General features: G+C 32.0%; 1 protein-coding gene across 1 annotated transcript; it reads left to right on the top strand.

Annotated features, from left to right (window-relative positions):
• Positions 1 to 10,389: 10,389 nt before the first annotated feature.
• Positions 10,390 to 15,471, top strand: LOC132055295 (RING-box protein 1a-like). Its single transcript, XM_059447030.1, has 5 exons — positions 10,390 to 10,697; positions 11,907 to 11,957; positions 12,062 to 12,121; positions 14,951 to 15,022; positions 15,109 to 15,471. Exons 1-5 carry the CDS (start codon positions 10,550 to 10,552, stop codon positions 15,144 to 15,146), a joined length of 369 nt encoding a protein of 122 aa, XP_059303013.1. The 5' UTR covers positions 10,390 to 10,549; the 3' UTR covers positions 15,147 to 15,471.
• Positions 15,472 to 16,954: the final 1,483 nt, after the last annotated feature.

Consider the following 16,954-nt stretch of genomic DNA (forward strand, 5'->3'; position numbering starts at 1 on the left):
GATATTTAGAAGTACTTTAAATTGAAACTTGAGGTTGAATTTGATTTTAGAATGTGAAGTTTATGATTGTAGAAGTACTTTGATGAATTGGACGTGTTGATGAATTGCATTGTTGATTTGGTTGATGAGTGTGATTGGCGGTGGGTTCTTTGTAAAAAACCGAATTCGAATTTTTTTTTCCGCAGATTTTTGACCTCATGAGGTCGAATAGTCACCCGTATATTGATAATTTTCGACCTCGTAAGGTCGAAATTGTACTCAAGAATCATAATTTCGACCGCACGAGGTCGAAAATCTGGGCACGATTTTGAATTTCGACCTCATGAGGTCGAAATCTGGCAACAATATTGCTAAATTTCGACCTCATGCGGTCGAAATTATGAATTTTTTTATTTTTATTTTTATTTTTTATCATATTTCGACCACAGGAGGTCGAAAATTTTAAATAATATTTGCGTAAAATAATATTTTCGACCACATGCGGTCGAAATTTTTTATTAATATTTAAATAAAAATAACTTTTTCGACCTCATGTGGTCGATTTTTTTTTTTTTTAATTTAGGTAGAAAACTTATTTCGACCGCGTGTGGTCGAAAATTTTCGACCACGTGAGGTCGAAAAAAATTTCACCCTAGCTGTTAGCGACCATGCCTTGCGGTCGAAATTTTGGTCGAAAATTGGCCTTTTTCAACCGCGCGTGGTCGAAAATTTTGGTCGAATTTCACTGTTTTTTTAGTAGTGGCCATTTGGTTCTTGTCTTATTTGTTAGTATTAAACTATTAATATATTATTAGATATTGAGATATTAAAAATCTTTCGTCTCTTAATACTAAGATTTATATAAACTCCCCATCGACTAATTTTTGTCTTCTAGTTCTAGAGATAAATAATCGATATCATCAATTTTAACACAATCGATTGTGACGAAAGCTCTGATAACATCCATAATAATGGCTCTATAATAATACTTGTAGTTGACATAAGATTCTTTTTTAATTAATTATATATGTGTGAGTTTTCAAAGTACTATTTTAATTTTAGTGGACTTTCTCCGAGAGCCCACTAGCAGAAGAGGCTAGATGTTGTTCGTTACGTAGTGCTTGAGTTGATACCCCCAAAGATAAAAGAAAAATAATTCTAAATAGAGGTTATAAAATTAGCCCGTAAAAATATGGCTCGCAAATTTGCTAATTTTGATACACTTAATATCATCCATCTAAAAATTGGAACGATATGCTGTCCAAATTAGTCCGTTGAAAATTTTGTCAAAATATTTAAAAAAAAAAAAAAAAAAAATTCCTGTTTGACATGTCATATAAATTTTTTAATAAAAGGAAAAAGTTTTATTACATAAAAAAACAATTATGAGAAAACAAGCAAAGAAACTAAATTTGATAAGAGTTAGATGAATTGAGGTATGACCTATTGTTTATCTGTTTCACTCTAAGTAATGATCCGCCATCTAGTAATTCAATCCATTTTAATCTGTTTAAATTCAACTTAACACGCTAATTTAACACGGCGCACTCCTAAATATGCATGCATGACATAATGAACATTGCAAACAAGGGGCACCTTGACCCTCCTTGTTGTTAGTGCTTGGGTTGAATAATTGCCCAATAAATAAAAGAAAGTATGTTCTAGTATATGCATGCATGATCTCATGAACATTGCAAATAATTCATCAAGTGGCACTAGAAAAATATAAATAAATTTAGATATATATTTTCTAAAAAATTATTTATAACTTGTTAAGAAAAGCAAAAGGATCAAATTCACATTTTTGCTAAATTGCACAATTTAGGAGTTGCTTGGAGATAAAAGTTTTTTTTATTCAACTTATCGTTCGGTTATATATTAGGACTTTTATTTTGTTAGTTTTTAAGATTAGTTTTTCAAGTGAAAAGTATTTTTTCACTCACAAAATTTGACCTTTTTTTCCGAGCGAAATTAATGTATAAGCTTCAACTTCCAAACCATTTTTCAACTTCAACTTCAGTTTTTTCCTTCAAATTTCAACCAAATCTATGTCCAAACACCTGCTTAATTTCAACAAAACCATAAATAAAAAGGAATAACATGCATGTACTTAGCGAAAAAGTTGAAGTTCAGCTTTCAACGGCTATGATGATTTGGAAAAGTATTGAGAGAAAGGCCCATCACCGGAACAGCAAAAGAAGTCTCAAATAAAAGCCGTCGTTGAAATGCATCAATTGCTTCGTGCCCTTCCATTATATCTTTCACTAACGACCCATAATATTCTTTTACTTTCTTCAACATACGTAAATATTGCAATTTTAGCCACTTCAATCGGACTCGTCGGAAAATCTTCACCAGTGAGAATCTTCGCCGCTGCTTCTTCACTACAACTCCGCCGAGACGGACTATCGGTAACTTCTTCTTCCGAAATGATATTTTGCGACGGGTTATACTTTTGTTGAAGCTATTAGTATGGTCGGAAGACATTATTGTTATGCTGTTTTATTCTTGTTGCACTTCTATTTGTTGTGAGGGAGTGAAAGGGAGTATTTTTGAACTAATAATATAGGGAGATTGATTGAGACAGAACAAGAGTTGACCATGAGCTGCATTATTATGGCAATTAATTGCCTCTTCCCAAATTCTTTAATAAGTATTCCGTCAACTCCAAGAAGAAGAAAAAATATGGGGTTGTAATATGAAGGTTATAATAATAATATATTTTCATATGAATTAAATGCTACATCAAATTTACTATGATTCACATTTTTTTTTTTTACTTATAGCCTGTTTCGCGATGGCTAAACTTTCAAAATCTACTTAATTATTTTGAAGTATATTTTGTTAGAAGTGTTTTCAAAAACAAAAAATAAAAAAATAAAAAAAAATAGAGAGTAACGAAGTGTGCTTAACAGATCAATTTGAACAGTTTTTTGGAATATTAGAGATAACATTTTGTGTTTAGCAAGGTTCCAAAAGTGTTTACGAGGGAAAAAAATTCAGCTTCTGAAGAACAATATCTGCTATTACTTAAAAACACATTTTCCCCCTGAAAGTTTGGTCAAACACCTCAATTATCTAAAATAAAAACTTAATTATTTAAAAATACTTTTCAGAGAGTATTTAGGAAATCGTAGCAAAAAATACACTGCTCCTTCAAGTAGTCATTACAAAATGAATATATTTAAAGTCGACTTTAATATATTTACACTTTTTACAACCAATTAATGGACAGACAAAGTAGCCCTCTTCTTAGCCTCCTTTTAGGCCGTTTGGTGCATGGTATTAGTTGGAATATCCCAACACTAATTTTTTGTATCATATTTGGTAGAAGGTATAAATTTATAAGGATGAGATATCCCGCCTTATCCCACTAACCTTAGAATTATTTTATACCATCTCCTAGATGGGATAAATTAGTCCTAAAATTATAATTCCAGGATTATAATTAGTCTAAGCCCATTCAATATGACTCGATTACGCGTGAAAATATTTTTATTTGAGGAGGATAAGTGCTTGAATAAATATAAGAACTATATAAGACGTGGTAAAATAACATCTAGAGTAACTGGAGTAGGCAGTTAGCAAGATAGCGCATCAAATCTAAATACTTTAGACTAATATAATAGCATGTCGTTTTTACTGATTTTCTTCATTTCGGATAGGATCTCTTCATCCTTAATTAGAATTCAAACGTATCGAGTTTGAGTTTTGGGTATGGAAAAATTCCTACAGCGCTTTCTCATTAAATGGGCCTTACGACGGAGATCTGGATTAGTCGGAGCTCCAATGCGGATAGCCGGATGGGAAACCAAAAAAAAAAGGGAAAGTTACACAAATACAAGTTTTTCAAAAGTAATTTAAAATCATTACATCTACTTTCAAAAACAATTTTTTGCACGGAGTGCCCTTCTTTTGGGCTGGTCTTTATATTTTGCCCCTCATTTATGTCTTCTTTAATTTTTGCCCTTGCCGCCTGTTTAATGAAAGTTTTTTGACGAAATTACCCTTACCCCATTAAAACTCTTTCTATTTCGTCATTTGCTCTTTTCTTTTCTTTTTTTTTTGCTTCTTTCCTCCTCTTTTTTGTGTCTATCTCATCTGTTCTAAAACTTAGGTACGAATTTGGATCTTTTGCTCGTTTCAATATTTGTTTTTATGTTAAATTGTTGTTTGTTGAATTGATATCTTTGTCTTCGTCATTTTTTATATTTAATTGATCCTTTTTTATTTAAAATTATAGTGTTTTGTTATAGTGTCTCTACGATTTTTTCAACTTTAGTTTCGTTCCCCATGTATATATTTTGATTTTTTGAATATCGTATTATGAATGTCGTAATATATTTTAGCCGATTTTGATATGCGTTTTGGTTTTCTCTTTGTTGAATCTTTGAAGTTTTGCTCAGTGAACAACTTTTTATGTTGTTACCGTTTGTTTTTGTTTAATAATCGATTTTTTGAAGAATGTTTTTGTATGAGGCAACATATGCCGGGTCCCAAGAGTTTATGATTTTTGAAACCGGTTATCTTGGTTCCGCATAAAGTTATGCTTGTTCGACATAACTTTATGAATTAAGTTAATTTATGTGTGTCTTGATTTTTTGGTATTGTCTTGTTAATAATTTTGATTTTTATGCAATCTTATGTGTTATTGGTGTTGTTTTGTTAATAATATTTTGTTTTGGTTATGAAAAATGAAAGTTTGCCTCTCACGGCATACTTTGTAATTTTGTAAAGTGAACTTCTGCCTCCCTCCGTGACTTGTCTAATTCTTAACACTTGTGTATTTTTTTATTTTGCTTATGAAAATGAAAGTTGCCTCTAACAAAGATACTTTGTTCTTTTGTAAAGTAAACTTCGCCTCCTCCGCATACTTTTCTAGTTCTTAACACTTGCGTAAATTTTTGTTTTGCTCATAAAAATGAAAGTTTGACTCTAACAAAAGATACTTTGTTCTTTTCTAATGTAAACTTCGCCTCCTCCGCATACTTGTCTAATTCTTAACACTTGTGTATTTTTTTTATTTTACTTATGAAAATGAAAGTTGCCTCTAACAAAGATACTTTGTTCTTTTGTAAAGTAAACTTCGCCTCCTCCGCATATTTTTCTAGTTCTTAACACTTGCGTAAATTTTTGTTTTGCTCATAAAAATGAAAGTTTGCCTCTAACAAAGATACTTTGTTCTTTTCTAATGTAAACTTCGCCTCCTCCGCATACTTGTCTAATTCTTAACACTTGTGTATTTTTTTTTATTTTACTTATGAAAATGAAAGTTGCCTTTAATAGCATACTTTGTTCTTTTGTAAAGTAAACTTCGCACTCCTCCGCATACTTTTCTAGTTCTTAACACTTGCGTAAATTTTTGTTTTGCTCATAAAAATGAAAGTTTGCCTCTAACAAAGATACTTTGTTCTTTTCTAATGTAAACTTCGCCTCCTCCGCATACTTGTCTAATTCTTAACACTTGTGTATTTTTTTATTTTGCTTATGAAAATGAAAGTTGCCTCTAACAAAGATACTTTGTTCTTTTGTAAAGTGAACTTCTGCTCCTCCGCATACTTTTCTAGTTCTTAACACTTGCGTAAATTTTTGTTTTGCTCATAAAAATGAAAGTTTGCCTCTAACAAGATACTTTGTTCTTTTCTAATGTAAACTTCTCGCCTCCTCCGGCATACTTGTCTAATTCTTAACACTTGTGTATTTTTTTTTTTTATTTTACTTATGAAAATGAAAGTTGCCTCTAACAAACATACTTTGTTCTTTTGTAAAGTAAACTTCTGCCTCCTCCGGCATATTTTTCTAGTTCTTAACACTTGCGTAAATTTTTGTTTTGCTCATAAAAATGAAAGTTTGCCTCTAACAGCATACTTTGTTCTTTTCTAATGTAAACTTCTGCCTCCTCCAGCATACTTGTCTAATTCTTAACACTTGTGTATTTTTTTTATTTTACTTATGAAAATGAAAGTTGCCTTTAATAGCATACTTTGTTCTTTTGTAAAGTAAACTTCTGCCTCCTCCGGCATACTTTTCTAGTTCTTAACACTTGCGTAAATTTTTGTTTTGCTCATAAAAATGAAAGTTTGCCTCTAACAAAGATACTTTGTTCTTTTCTAATGTAAACTTCTGCCTCCTCCGGCATACTTGTCTAATTCTTAACACTTGTGTATTTTTTTTATTTTACTTATGAAAATGAAAGTTGCCTCTAACAGCATACTTTGTTCTTTTGTAAAGTAAACTTTTGCCTCCTCCGGCATACTTGTTCAGAACTTTGCCTGATTATTTTTTGTCAACTGAAGTTACTATAATTTCAAGTCTAAGTCATTGAGCATTGTATACTAATCAAATGGAACGTATAAACTAATCAAAATCAGAACAAAGCAATAAATTTGATCAATTCTATGTTGTTGAGTAAAATTATGATTCGCAATGTGAATCTCAACTGCATATCGCTTGTTTAGTTCATAGAAGATGATTTGTTGTTATTTTCAAATATTAACAAATCTAAACTTAATAAAGCATCAAATTAAGTTGAATTACATTCAATTGAAACGCTATATATTATGTATTTTATCTTTTTCGATGTTGTAGCAAGAAAATCAATGGAGATTTCTCCGGTGAAATGTTGAACGATGGAACGATTGAAAGGTTTGTTGTTGAAATGATGGATAGGTTTAATTGGATGTTTGGGGTTCGTTACAGTACTTTCGATTTTTATATGTTATGGGTAGGGGTAGTAAAGTCTTTTTCTTATTATCTTTTAGCTTAAAAGGGCAAATATTAAAGACCACGCATTACGGGGGCAAAAATTAAAGACCAGCGCATTTGAAGGGCATTCGCGCCAATTGCCCTTTCAAAAAATTACGCAAGTACAATTTACTTCAATTTACTACCATTAATATATCTACTTTTTACTTTCTCTTTCTTTAAAATATGGAGAGGCCATGAGAGAGAATTAATGTAGCTTTAAAAATAAAACAAAATTAAATGAATACTATTTTTTAATAGACCTTTAAATCCAACATCTGTCATTTTGAAAAGATTCTACTTCAATTCTTTTTTCTTTTTTTTTCCTTTTACTTTTCACTTGATGCAATTATTTTTTATGACTAAAAGAAATTATTTAAATATAGTAATATTAATAAAAGTACATGAATATACAGTAATTATTATCCACGCTTCAGCACAAAAACAATTTGTAAGTTTTTTATTGTACACATGTGTGCGTGTGTTTATAGATGTATTTTATTTCATTAAAATAGTTGATATACCAACGTTAAATGTAGGATATAATATGCTTAATATTCTATAAAGTATACAATAGCACAATAATTAATATTATACCAATGTTATATGTTGTATATGGTATACTTAATAGTATATAATGTATACAATAGCACAAAATATACTTGATATTATATACCTTATATAATATTACAATATACTTGATACATATAAAGTACACAATATACAATATATAGATAGAATAATATAATTACTTATGGATTACCCCTAAAATAGGATCTTAATTAAAACTTGACACCCCATCCCATAAAACTTGGCTTCCTTTCTGCCATCACATATTTATTATTTAATTTTTTTTTTCCTCTCTCTTCCATGAAATAGGAAAATTAACTCAATTCAATATATGCCTAAAATATTTTTACTACTATAGAAACATGAGTTTGGAGGAGGATGGTCGTCCGTCCTCCAACTCATGTACAAAAAAAAAAAAAAAAAGTAGACCCCACCACCTCAAAAAAAAAAAGGATCACATATTAAAAAAAACAAGCAATACGTTAAAAAAAAAATCATATTAAAAAACCAAACAATATTCATGTAATTCCCAAAGTATCCCATTAAGTCAATAATGATAGATTCATTGCCACATGCGTATTAACCCATTAGTGAGAGCAAATGAAATCATTATACAGCAAAAAACGTGGACCTCATATTATTGATTTTCTTTAAAAGGTTAAGTAGTCAAACCATACAATTTCCTTTATTTTCTTATATTAAAAAAAAAAAAAAAGTAGACCCCATCACCTCCAAACTCATGTAAAAAGAAAGTGGACTCCATATTAAAAAAACAAGCAATACATAAAAAAAAAAATATGGACCCCATATTAAAAAATCAAACAATATTCATGTAATTCCCAAAGAAAAGTGGACCCCATATTAAAAAAACAAGCAATACATAAAAAATAGAAAAAACATGGACCCCATATTAAAAAATCAAACAATATTCATGTAATTCCCAAAGTATCCCCATTAAGTCAATAATGGTGGATTCATTGCCACATGCGTATCAACCCATTAGTGGGAGCAAATGAAATCATTGTACAACAAAAAACGTGAATCCCATATTATTGCTTTTCTTCAGAAGGTTAAGTAGTCAAACCATACAATTTCTTTTCTTTTCTTATATTAGACTAAGTTCTAATCTTGATATTTAACTGTTATATTTGCTATTCTGCCATGTCATTTATTTGTTATGTTTACTAAAATAAATATATTTAAAATATTTATATTTTAAAATAAGATAGAATTTAATTACTTTTTCATTTTTATTCTTACTCTAATAAATGTGAAAAGAGATTAATGTCGTAAAAAAAAAAAATGGAGATCAAATAATAAATAAGGTAAATTAGTCAAATTATAATTCTAATTGGCATTTCCTTAAAAAAACATGCAAAAGACAACACGACAAGTAAAATGAGCTAAACTAAGAATATTCACCAAAAATTAAAAAATAGTAGTTCTTCGTTTAAATAGAAAATCAAATTTCTACTTTATTTCACTTTAAACATGTAAAATTAATTTAATAATTTGAATTAGAATTATCTAAATTAAAATTTGATAAAAAATAATAAGTATTGTTTAGCTCCAATCTACATACATTAACAACAGAATATTTTACACCTTTAAATTAATCAAATTAAAATTCAAAGTATCAACTGATGCATAAATATTGCTATTGTTTTGTCTCAAAGAGAGGAAAATAATTTCCTTTTAAACAAGTCTGCTCTTTTAAAAAGTATTAACAAATTTTTGCAAACTTTGTATTCGTAGCAAACACTAATATAATAAAGTTTTGGATACGGAGCATAATTACAATGTTATATTAATCGTGTTTTGAACATAGTATATATATATAGTGCAAACTTGTGTATGTTTATTAGCAATATAAAATATATCTATTATCACTACCCAAACACAACTACATACACATAGATAAATTATAATCCAAAGTGTTGAGCCCGTGCACAGCACGGGCATACGCCATCTAGTATGCCTAATATATACAATAATGTATGTGGTCAAAGATATATATATATATATATACACACACACACACACACACACACACATACACATAAGAAATTATATTATATATAGTATATACTAGTTAATATACATAAAAAATAATATTATATATAGTATATAATAGTGAAATATACGTAATATATAAGTACAAGAATATATATACTTGTTCAAGGAATTGTATAATATATATCATATAAACAATAGTATACTATTTTATGGATTAAAATGCTAGCTGAGTATCTTGGGATGTTTAGAAAAGTAATTAATGTGTTTTAATATGTATTTAATTTGATTATCACTAATATAGGAAACTCTTTATTATTAGCCTTTTATTCATAGCAATTTTTTTTTATTTATGGTATAAAATCATGCATATACCCTAAATATAGAGTATATATGGTAGATTATGTAATTTTAGTTAATAGTTGTAGATTATGAAATATTTTACTTATTTACTTGTATTTATGTAACTCCCCCCCCCCCCCCTTCCCCCCACCCCAAAAAGGATCAACATAATGTAAATTCGGATTAATCAAACCAATAAATACCCAATACTGCTCGGCGATGGAAGAAAACTCTATTTCTTTCTGATATTTTTAATGTGTCTTATTGAATCATATTAATCGGATCAGTAAATTCTTGAAACAGAGCACTTTCTATTTAATGGTTCTTTTGCCAGACTGCTTCTTGATGAAGAAATTGCACGGTTTGTCCTTCAAAAGGGTGGGTCTTTAAGTTATGTCCTTCAAATGGACTGGTCTTTAATTTTTATATTTCAAAATTAAACTTATGCCTAGTGAAGTATAAGTTATTTAAGGGCAAGGAGCATAACTTATGGGATATTACGATTTGAAAAAATATAACTTACGCACTCAAAAAAGTAGTTTGTTATGAGGGCCAAAAATTAAAGACCATCACACAGTCTAGACAGAAACTGCAAATGACCCTCAACTAGGAATCGGCCCATCTTGGTTTTTAATTCAATTCTTGTAGGGAGGCCCAAAATTAGAATTTGTTTGCCTTTATATAAACCTGGGCTTTATAACGGCCCAATATATATTATAAGTAGTGTTGGACCGGTTCAATCGGCAAACCTGTCCTTAACTATACCAAGTTCAGCGCAGAAAAATCCTATAACAAGCGGTTCAAGAGAATACTAGACTTGAATACTAATTCCACTTAGCGAAGAAAAAAATATTGTGAGATCGATAACCCTATAATTTGCACTTTAGGTTTCTTGATAATAATGGATACAGACGTGGAGATGGTTCCCGCAAGTGAAGAATCCAACGTGGCAGCAGCAGCTTCATCAACATCTGCTCCATCTTCTTCCACTAAGAAACCTAAGCGTTTTGAGATCAAGAAGTGGAACGCTGTTGCTCTTTGGGCTTGGGGTTCGTTCTTCCTTTTCTTTTTCCTGATTCATACGTTTTGCAATTTGAGATAATGGTCAAAAACACACTATGAATTATCACCTTTTCGCGAGTTTTACACCCCAACTATATTAGTTGTTTCCTTTTCACCATACACGTATTAAAACACACAGATCAGGTAGTTAAAGGGAACAACTGAGGTGTGTTTTAATATATAGATGTTGATAGTTCAGGTTCGAAAAGTTAACAATTCATAGTTGGAGTATGAAACTCGCGAAAAGCTGATAGTTCAGGTTTGTTTTTGACCATTAACACACAGATCAAAAAGTGGAACGCTGTGCTCTTTGGGCTGGGATTCGTTTTTCCCCTTTTCTTTGATTTCCTGATTCTCAAGTTTTTGTATTTTGTTGATTGTTTGTGTTATGATCACACCTATTAGTTTAGAAGGTTAGAAAGTTACTAGGTAGTTGAGCGTTGTCTCGCTTATCCTTCCATACTAGTAGTCGTAGTATTCAGAGGCCTATCTAGCATTCTAGGTAGGGGATCAACTGAACCCATAACTTTCGACGTTGAGTATAAATTTATGTCTGAAGAATTACTAAAATTGTAAAAAATAGTAGATATGAACCCATAACTTTAAAATAATAATGGTTCAATGCTTAAGAATCTTTTTTTCTTTTATATGAGACAAGGGAAGCTGCAACCGCAACTCTTCGGGTGTGCACAGGGTAAACCCAGCTCCCCTTCAATGGCCCGAAGGGTTCATTGCTAAGAATCTTAAGATTGAACGCGTAGAATTTAATCCCTGATCCGCCTCTGGTAGTATTACTTTTGTAGTTTCTTGTCCTTCGATTTCTGTTATTATCTGTTGTTTCTTCTACTTCGACTATGGTATTTTTTTTATTTTTTTTTTTAATATGAACATTCGGTTATTGCATTGTTATATGGTAGTTACTGTTACTTTTACAGACTGCTTTGGCATGCTTTCTATAGTATTTTTCCATGGCTTCTTCACTTCCGTTATTTCTTTTTCCGAACTGCTTTGAATTGCTTTTCCTTGAGCGGGTCTATCGTAAACAACCTTTCTCCCTCCCAAGGTAGGGGTAAGGTCTGCATACACTCTACCCTCCCCGGACCCCACTTGTGGGATTACACTGGGTATGTTTTTGTTGTTTTTTGTTTATTTGTCATGATCGAATCTGATGTGGTTTGGTGAAATTGTGGATGCAGATATTGTAGTAGACAACTGTGCTATTTGCAGGAATCATATTATGGATCTATGTGAGTGCTTTCAAATCTTTGTTTTGATTTAGAATAGAAAAGAAAAAATTTACACCTTTCTATTTGTTTTTTGAGGATTTATGTGGAGCTTTTTTTGTCAACAGGTATCGAGTGCCAAGCTAATCAAGCTAGTGCTACGAGTGAGGAGTGCACCGTTGCTTGGGGTACGTTGTTTGTTTATCTAAATTTCATTAATGGATGCTTTGATACTGGTTGGTGGTGGCATAACTCGTTGTAATTGTGCCTTGTGAGTATGTCATCTCGAAAGAGCTTTCTGCTTGTCTAATGAGATAATGCCTGGACATATCAGCTGTATGCATCTTTATATATACATTAGCATATTGTATATTTTATGGTGAATAAGTTATAATCAGACTTGATTCTTATTGCCTAAAGAATTACTTTCCATTTGTTTTAAAAGAGCCAAACATCCTTTATCCTCAAAGCTTTGGTCTACTCTTTCACTTAATAACAAAGTGATTCATTGTCTTTTATCATCCTCGAGCTAAGCATATCTATTTGTGGTGTGCACAATCTAAGCATATCTGTTAATAAATCCATCTCATCTTTCTTTTTAGCCTTTTCCTATCTCCCCCCTCTTATCGCCAGAGACCACATGTATATCCCTCCATTGCTGTCCTTTTCTCCTTTATACTTCCATCTATTTGAAACTTTTGTAATGTATTCACCTTCTTTTGCTTCTAAGTCTGCACATAGTCTTTCCCCTTTGGTACTCCTTTCTCCATGTCTTCTTTCTAATTTCTATTATGGTTGGTTATTCTGACGAGGCTCGAGACTTGAGAGTTTCTACGTGGTGTTTATTTCTACCACTTTCGTCCCCATTCCGAAACCCCTATATCTAGAGGGGAACCTTTAATTAACAATGGCGAACCAATCAACTAATTCTTTCATTACGATTTTATTTGCTCAAACTACTTATCAGTAGAACCAAAAGTCAAACGGATTGAAAAAACCTAAGTTCTAATTCCAAATTCTAACACAAAAAAAATCTTGCTAAGAATTTTATAATAGGTTATCAGAAAAGTGGATAGGTGTTAATTTTTTAGGATTATTGGTGTGGACCTCTTTTGGGAATAGGGTGAGGAAAGGGAGGGAAGGGTTTCTTGTAATTGAGACAAGGTGAGAACTTTTGTGTGGAGCATGCTGGATATTTAGGAGTGTTGGCTCTGCTGATCCAAGCATATTTTGCTGTGTTGTGCTCTTCTTATTGCTAATGATCGCATGTATATACCTCCATTTCCATTCTCTCCTTCCTTTGTCCTTCCACCCATTTTGCTTCTTTTTCAGTGATTTTGTCAGAAATTTCTTCCAAGATCTTCTTTTCATTGGCTGAAGCTGATTGAGAACATGGTGCCCTCTAGATCAATGCATTGATCCAAGAGTTCTTTTCCCTTGAACTTATAAAAGATCATGCCCGGAAGAGTAAAACCAAGCAAAAAAAGAATGAAAAATTAGTGAGATAGAAACTCGATTACTAAGTTCATCCGAATTTCTTTCTCATTTGTTGACTAGAAGTGCCAATACAATTTTAGATTCCTTCCAAACTGCAATTCAAGGTCTGTTTCTTCTAGTCTAGTTTAATTCTTGTAATTTGGATTTCCTTATATTTCTCTTTAAGTTTGTCAGCATTGTTTGTGAAAGAAAAAACATTTTGATCATAGTGATTGTGATAAATTTGGTGGAAAAATCCTCACTCTTAGAAACATGGTAATTCTTGAAATTATACATATATGCGAAATGGTTACAAAATCATATCTGAGCTCCCTCGGGTTGATTCTTCATGGAGGTAGGTAAAAAAGTTACTTTTGAATGAGTTTGAGAGGTCACAGCACTCAGTAATACATATGACTCAGGATGTTATTCTTTTTTTAACTTTAAGATTTTATTTGACTATTGAAGTGGTTTATATAAAAAGACAACGTACTTAGTTGCAACTAATTAGTCAACCTTGAGCAAAGCTTTTCTATTGTCGATTCTAGTCGAGCTTGAGCCGTGCAAGTTAAGCTTTGGTGAGCTCAAGACCTAGCTTATGCCCATGTATTTCAAAACCTTTTAGGCTGAGCCTACTAAGGGCCCCACTCGCTTGGCTTCGAAGAGATGTTTTCCGCGTTTCACTTAAAAGCACATTACATACTATGGGAGGAGGTGATCTGTCAAGAGTGATCTAGTGAAGGATATTTATGGATTGGTTAGAGGGAGTTGTCCCCCAAAAAGAAAGAGAACTGTTAATCAGTCTATTATTATGAAAGGAGCGCCTAGTCGCGACCTCGTCTAGAAGTGCTCTTCCTTCTATTTTGTCATGTTCTTTTGGAATATAATATACATATAATAGTAGCCCTTTTCTAGGTTGCCAGCATACCCTTAATGCTGAGGAATACAACAGTACCAGTTTCTCAACAAAAAAAATGGTAGCCCTTTTCTGCTAAATTCAAATTCATCGAAACCATTTGAATCTTCTATCTAAAGTAGAACAATGGATATCGGTAGGGAATAGGCTCGAATGGGTCATTTTAATCCAATTGTTAAAAATACTTAAAATCATTGTTGGTTCCACCCACCGGTCTATTATAGTATCAGCTTCATTTAACCATTTTTTTTTTTTTGGCTCATTTCATGTCATTATAACTATACTCAGGCTGGCTTTGGGAAATATGTGAGTCCTAATATGCTGTAGCTTTAACTATTTGTTTACTTATATTATCTATTTAAATAAGATGTAAACGTTCTGTGATACACTCCCCCTCTGTTTCTCCCTCTTTCATGTTCCAATTCCCAACACGCAACTCCACATGTGTTTTTCATTTGTCTTTTCTTCTTGCATATTCGCCCTGCTCTACAGAGGTGGGAGGTTTTTTTTTTTTTCTTTAAGCATTTACCCTGTTGACTAAGCTCTGTTTTTCACTTAATTATATTGCTAGGTTTAGAATTATCCTTTTGGAGGTTTATAAGTATCTTGATTTTTTTTATCACAGGTGTATGCAACCATGCGTTCCACTTCCATTGCATCAGTCGCTGGCTCAAAACCCGTCAAGTGTGTCCATTAGGTAGTTATTTAACTTTTTCTTTGGCGCTGTTTAGTTGTCCTGTTAAATGTATTATAATTGTTGGAATTTTCTTTCCTACATTGCAGATAATAGTGAGTGGGAATTTCAGAAGTATGGTCACTAGAGGATTCAACAAGTGGCAGGAGAGGCTATTACGCTGTTGCAGTATAATGTCTTTGACTGTTAGTTTGTTCTAGTAATACTTGTTTAAAGTGCCTTTTGTTCCGAGTCTGCTTCGACCATCTGGTAGGATTTTATTAGAGAGCTTTGTGATTCTGGTCTTCACATTACTGAAGTCAAATTTGTGCATGTTAATTATACTGTTTGGAAAAACCATCAACCAGAACCACTAGCATTCTGGCAGCCAATGTTATTTTACTTTCAATAGATGCTAATATTGTATTTTCTTTTTCTTGTTCCTCTAAAGTTGTTTACAGAATCTTTTGTCATTCGTTTGATGCTGCCTGTATTTGCATGCTTGAGATTGAAGGCCCTAGTATTTCAAAAGTTACGTCGACTTTTACATCAAGGCCAATGCACCTTCTAGTAGCCTAATATAAGAATGTGCTGTGGATTCGTGATATCTATGAACAATGACACCAGTGTATTAATTTACTTGGCATACATTTTCATTGCCTTCCCTTTAACCAAACAGAAGCATGTATTGCCTTTGATTGGGTTGATGCGCATAGCTTTCTATGTACAGGTCCAATTGCTGAAGGACTATGAATTTTTGCTGAAGGACTGTATGAATCTTGTTGCAAAGTCCAAGAAATCTTAGAAGCAAGTTGACAGCATCTAGATTTGCTTTCGTTTTGCTTATCAGGTTGTAACAGATGATAGTCAAGATCAGTATTTTAAAAGGCAGTTTCAGGACTCGTCATGGGGCTCGCCTCGGGGCGGGGCACTGTGAAAACAGCTTGGGGTTCATGTGCGGGGCTTAATTCCTGTAACGCTTACGCCCTAAGCGCCTGACTATACGTCGTAAACACGCCTAACGCTCAAAGCTCGGAGCTCGCCTAACAGTTCTTACATAAATTATATGTTAAATTCATTAATTAAAATCGTTGACCCTCGTAATTCTCTAATAAATGAATGATATTTAATAGTTTTTCATCTATAGAAATAAGAAGATTGGATGTAACTCAAATAATAAGTTGTAGTATTGCATATTTACTGTTTGAAAACATCGTGAGGGTAAATATCACTTAATATATCTTTTAAAAATACATAGCCAAATTGTACAATTTTACTTGTCATTGGTCTTTTGTCCTATATATCAAAATTATCATATTTTATTATTTCACTATTTGAAAGTAGTTTTATTTTAATTCATGAAGGAGTTACGTATTAATCATAATACTGTAAAGTTTATTGATTTTTTGCTTCTAGGGAGATAAAATGAATAGTATGATAGTAATATTGTTTTAAGAAATTGTGATCTTTTTACTGTTTGAAAGTTAAGATGTTAGAGTTGCATTTCATTTTATGTTATATATATATATATATATATATATATAATAACAAGTTGTAAAATTATGCTATATATTAGACAATAAAAAGAAAAACGGAAAAAATAAGATTGAGACAGTTATGAATTCCATTCAGTTTCCTTTACTTGATCGAACAACCCAAAATTCAGTTATTTCAACTACATTAAATGATCTTTTAAATTGGTCAAGACTCTCTAGTTTATGGCCGCTTCTCTATGGTATCAGTTGTTGCTTCATTGAATTTGCTTCACTAATAGGCTCGCGCTTCGACTTTGATCGTTATGGACTAGTACCAAGATCGAGTCCTAGACAAGCGGATCTAATTTTAACAGCCGAACAAGTTGCAAGTGACGTAAAATAGATTGCTTTGATTAGTTTTTTGTGAGGATCAAGCCCCCATGCGCACGCGCGCGCGCGCACACACACATATATAGTTTTT

The sequence above is a fragment of the Lycium ferocissimum genome, chromosome 5, assembly GCF_029784015.1.
Source record: "Lycium ferocissimum isolate CSIRO_LF1 chromosome 5, AGI_CSIRO_Lferr_CH_V1, whole genome shotgun sequence".
NCBI classification, from domain to species: Eukaryota; Viridiplantae; Streptophyta; class Magnoliopsida; order Solanales; family Solanaceae; genus Lycium; species Lycium ferocissimum.

Bases quoted from the DNA above. Each gene is read 5' to 3' on its own strand.
- LOC132055295 (XM_059447030.1), top strand. From the start codon at position 10,550: ATGGATACAGACGTGGAGATGGTTCCCGCAAGTGAAGAATCCAACGTG. The intron at 10,698-11,906 runs GTTCGTTCTTCC...TTGTGGATGCAG, and splicing joins TGTTGCTCTTTGGGCTTGGG to ATATTGTAGTAGACAACTGT. The intron at 12,122-14,950 runs GTACGTTGTTTG...TTTTTATCACAG, and splicing joins GGAGTGCACCGTTGCTTGGG to GTGTATGCAACCATGCGTTC.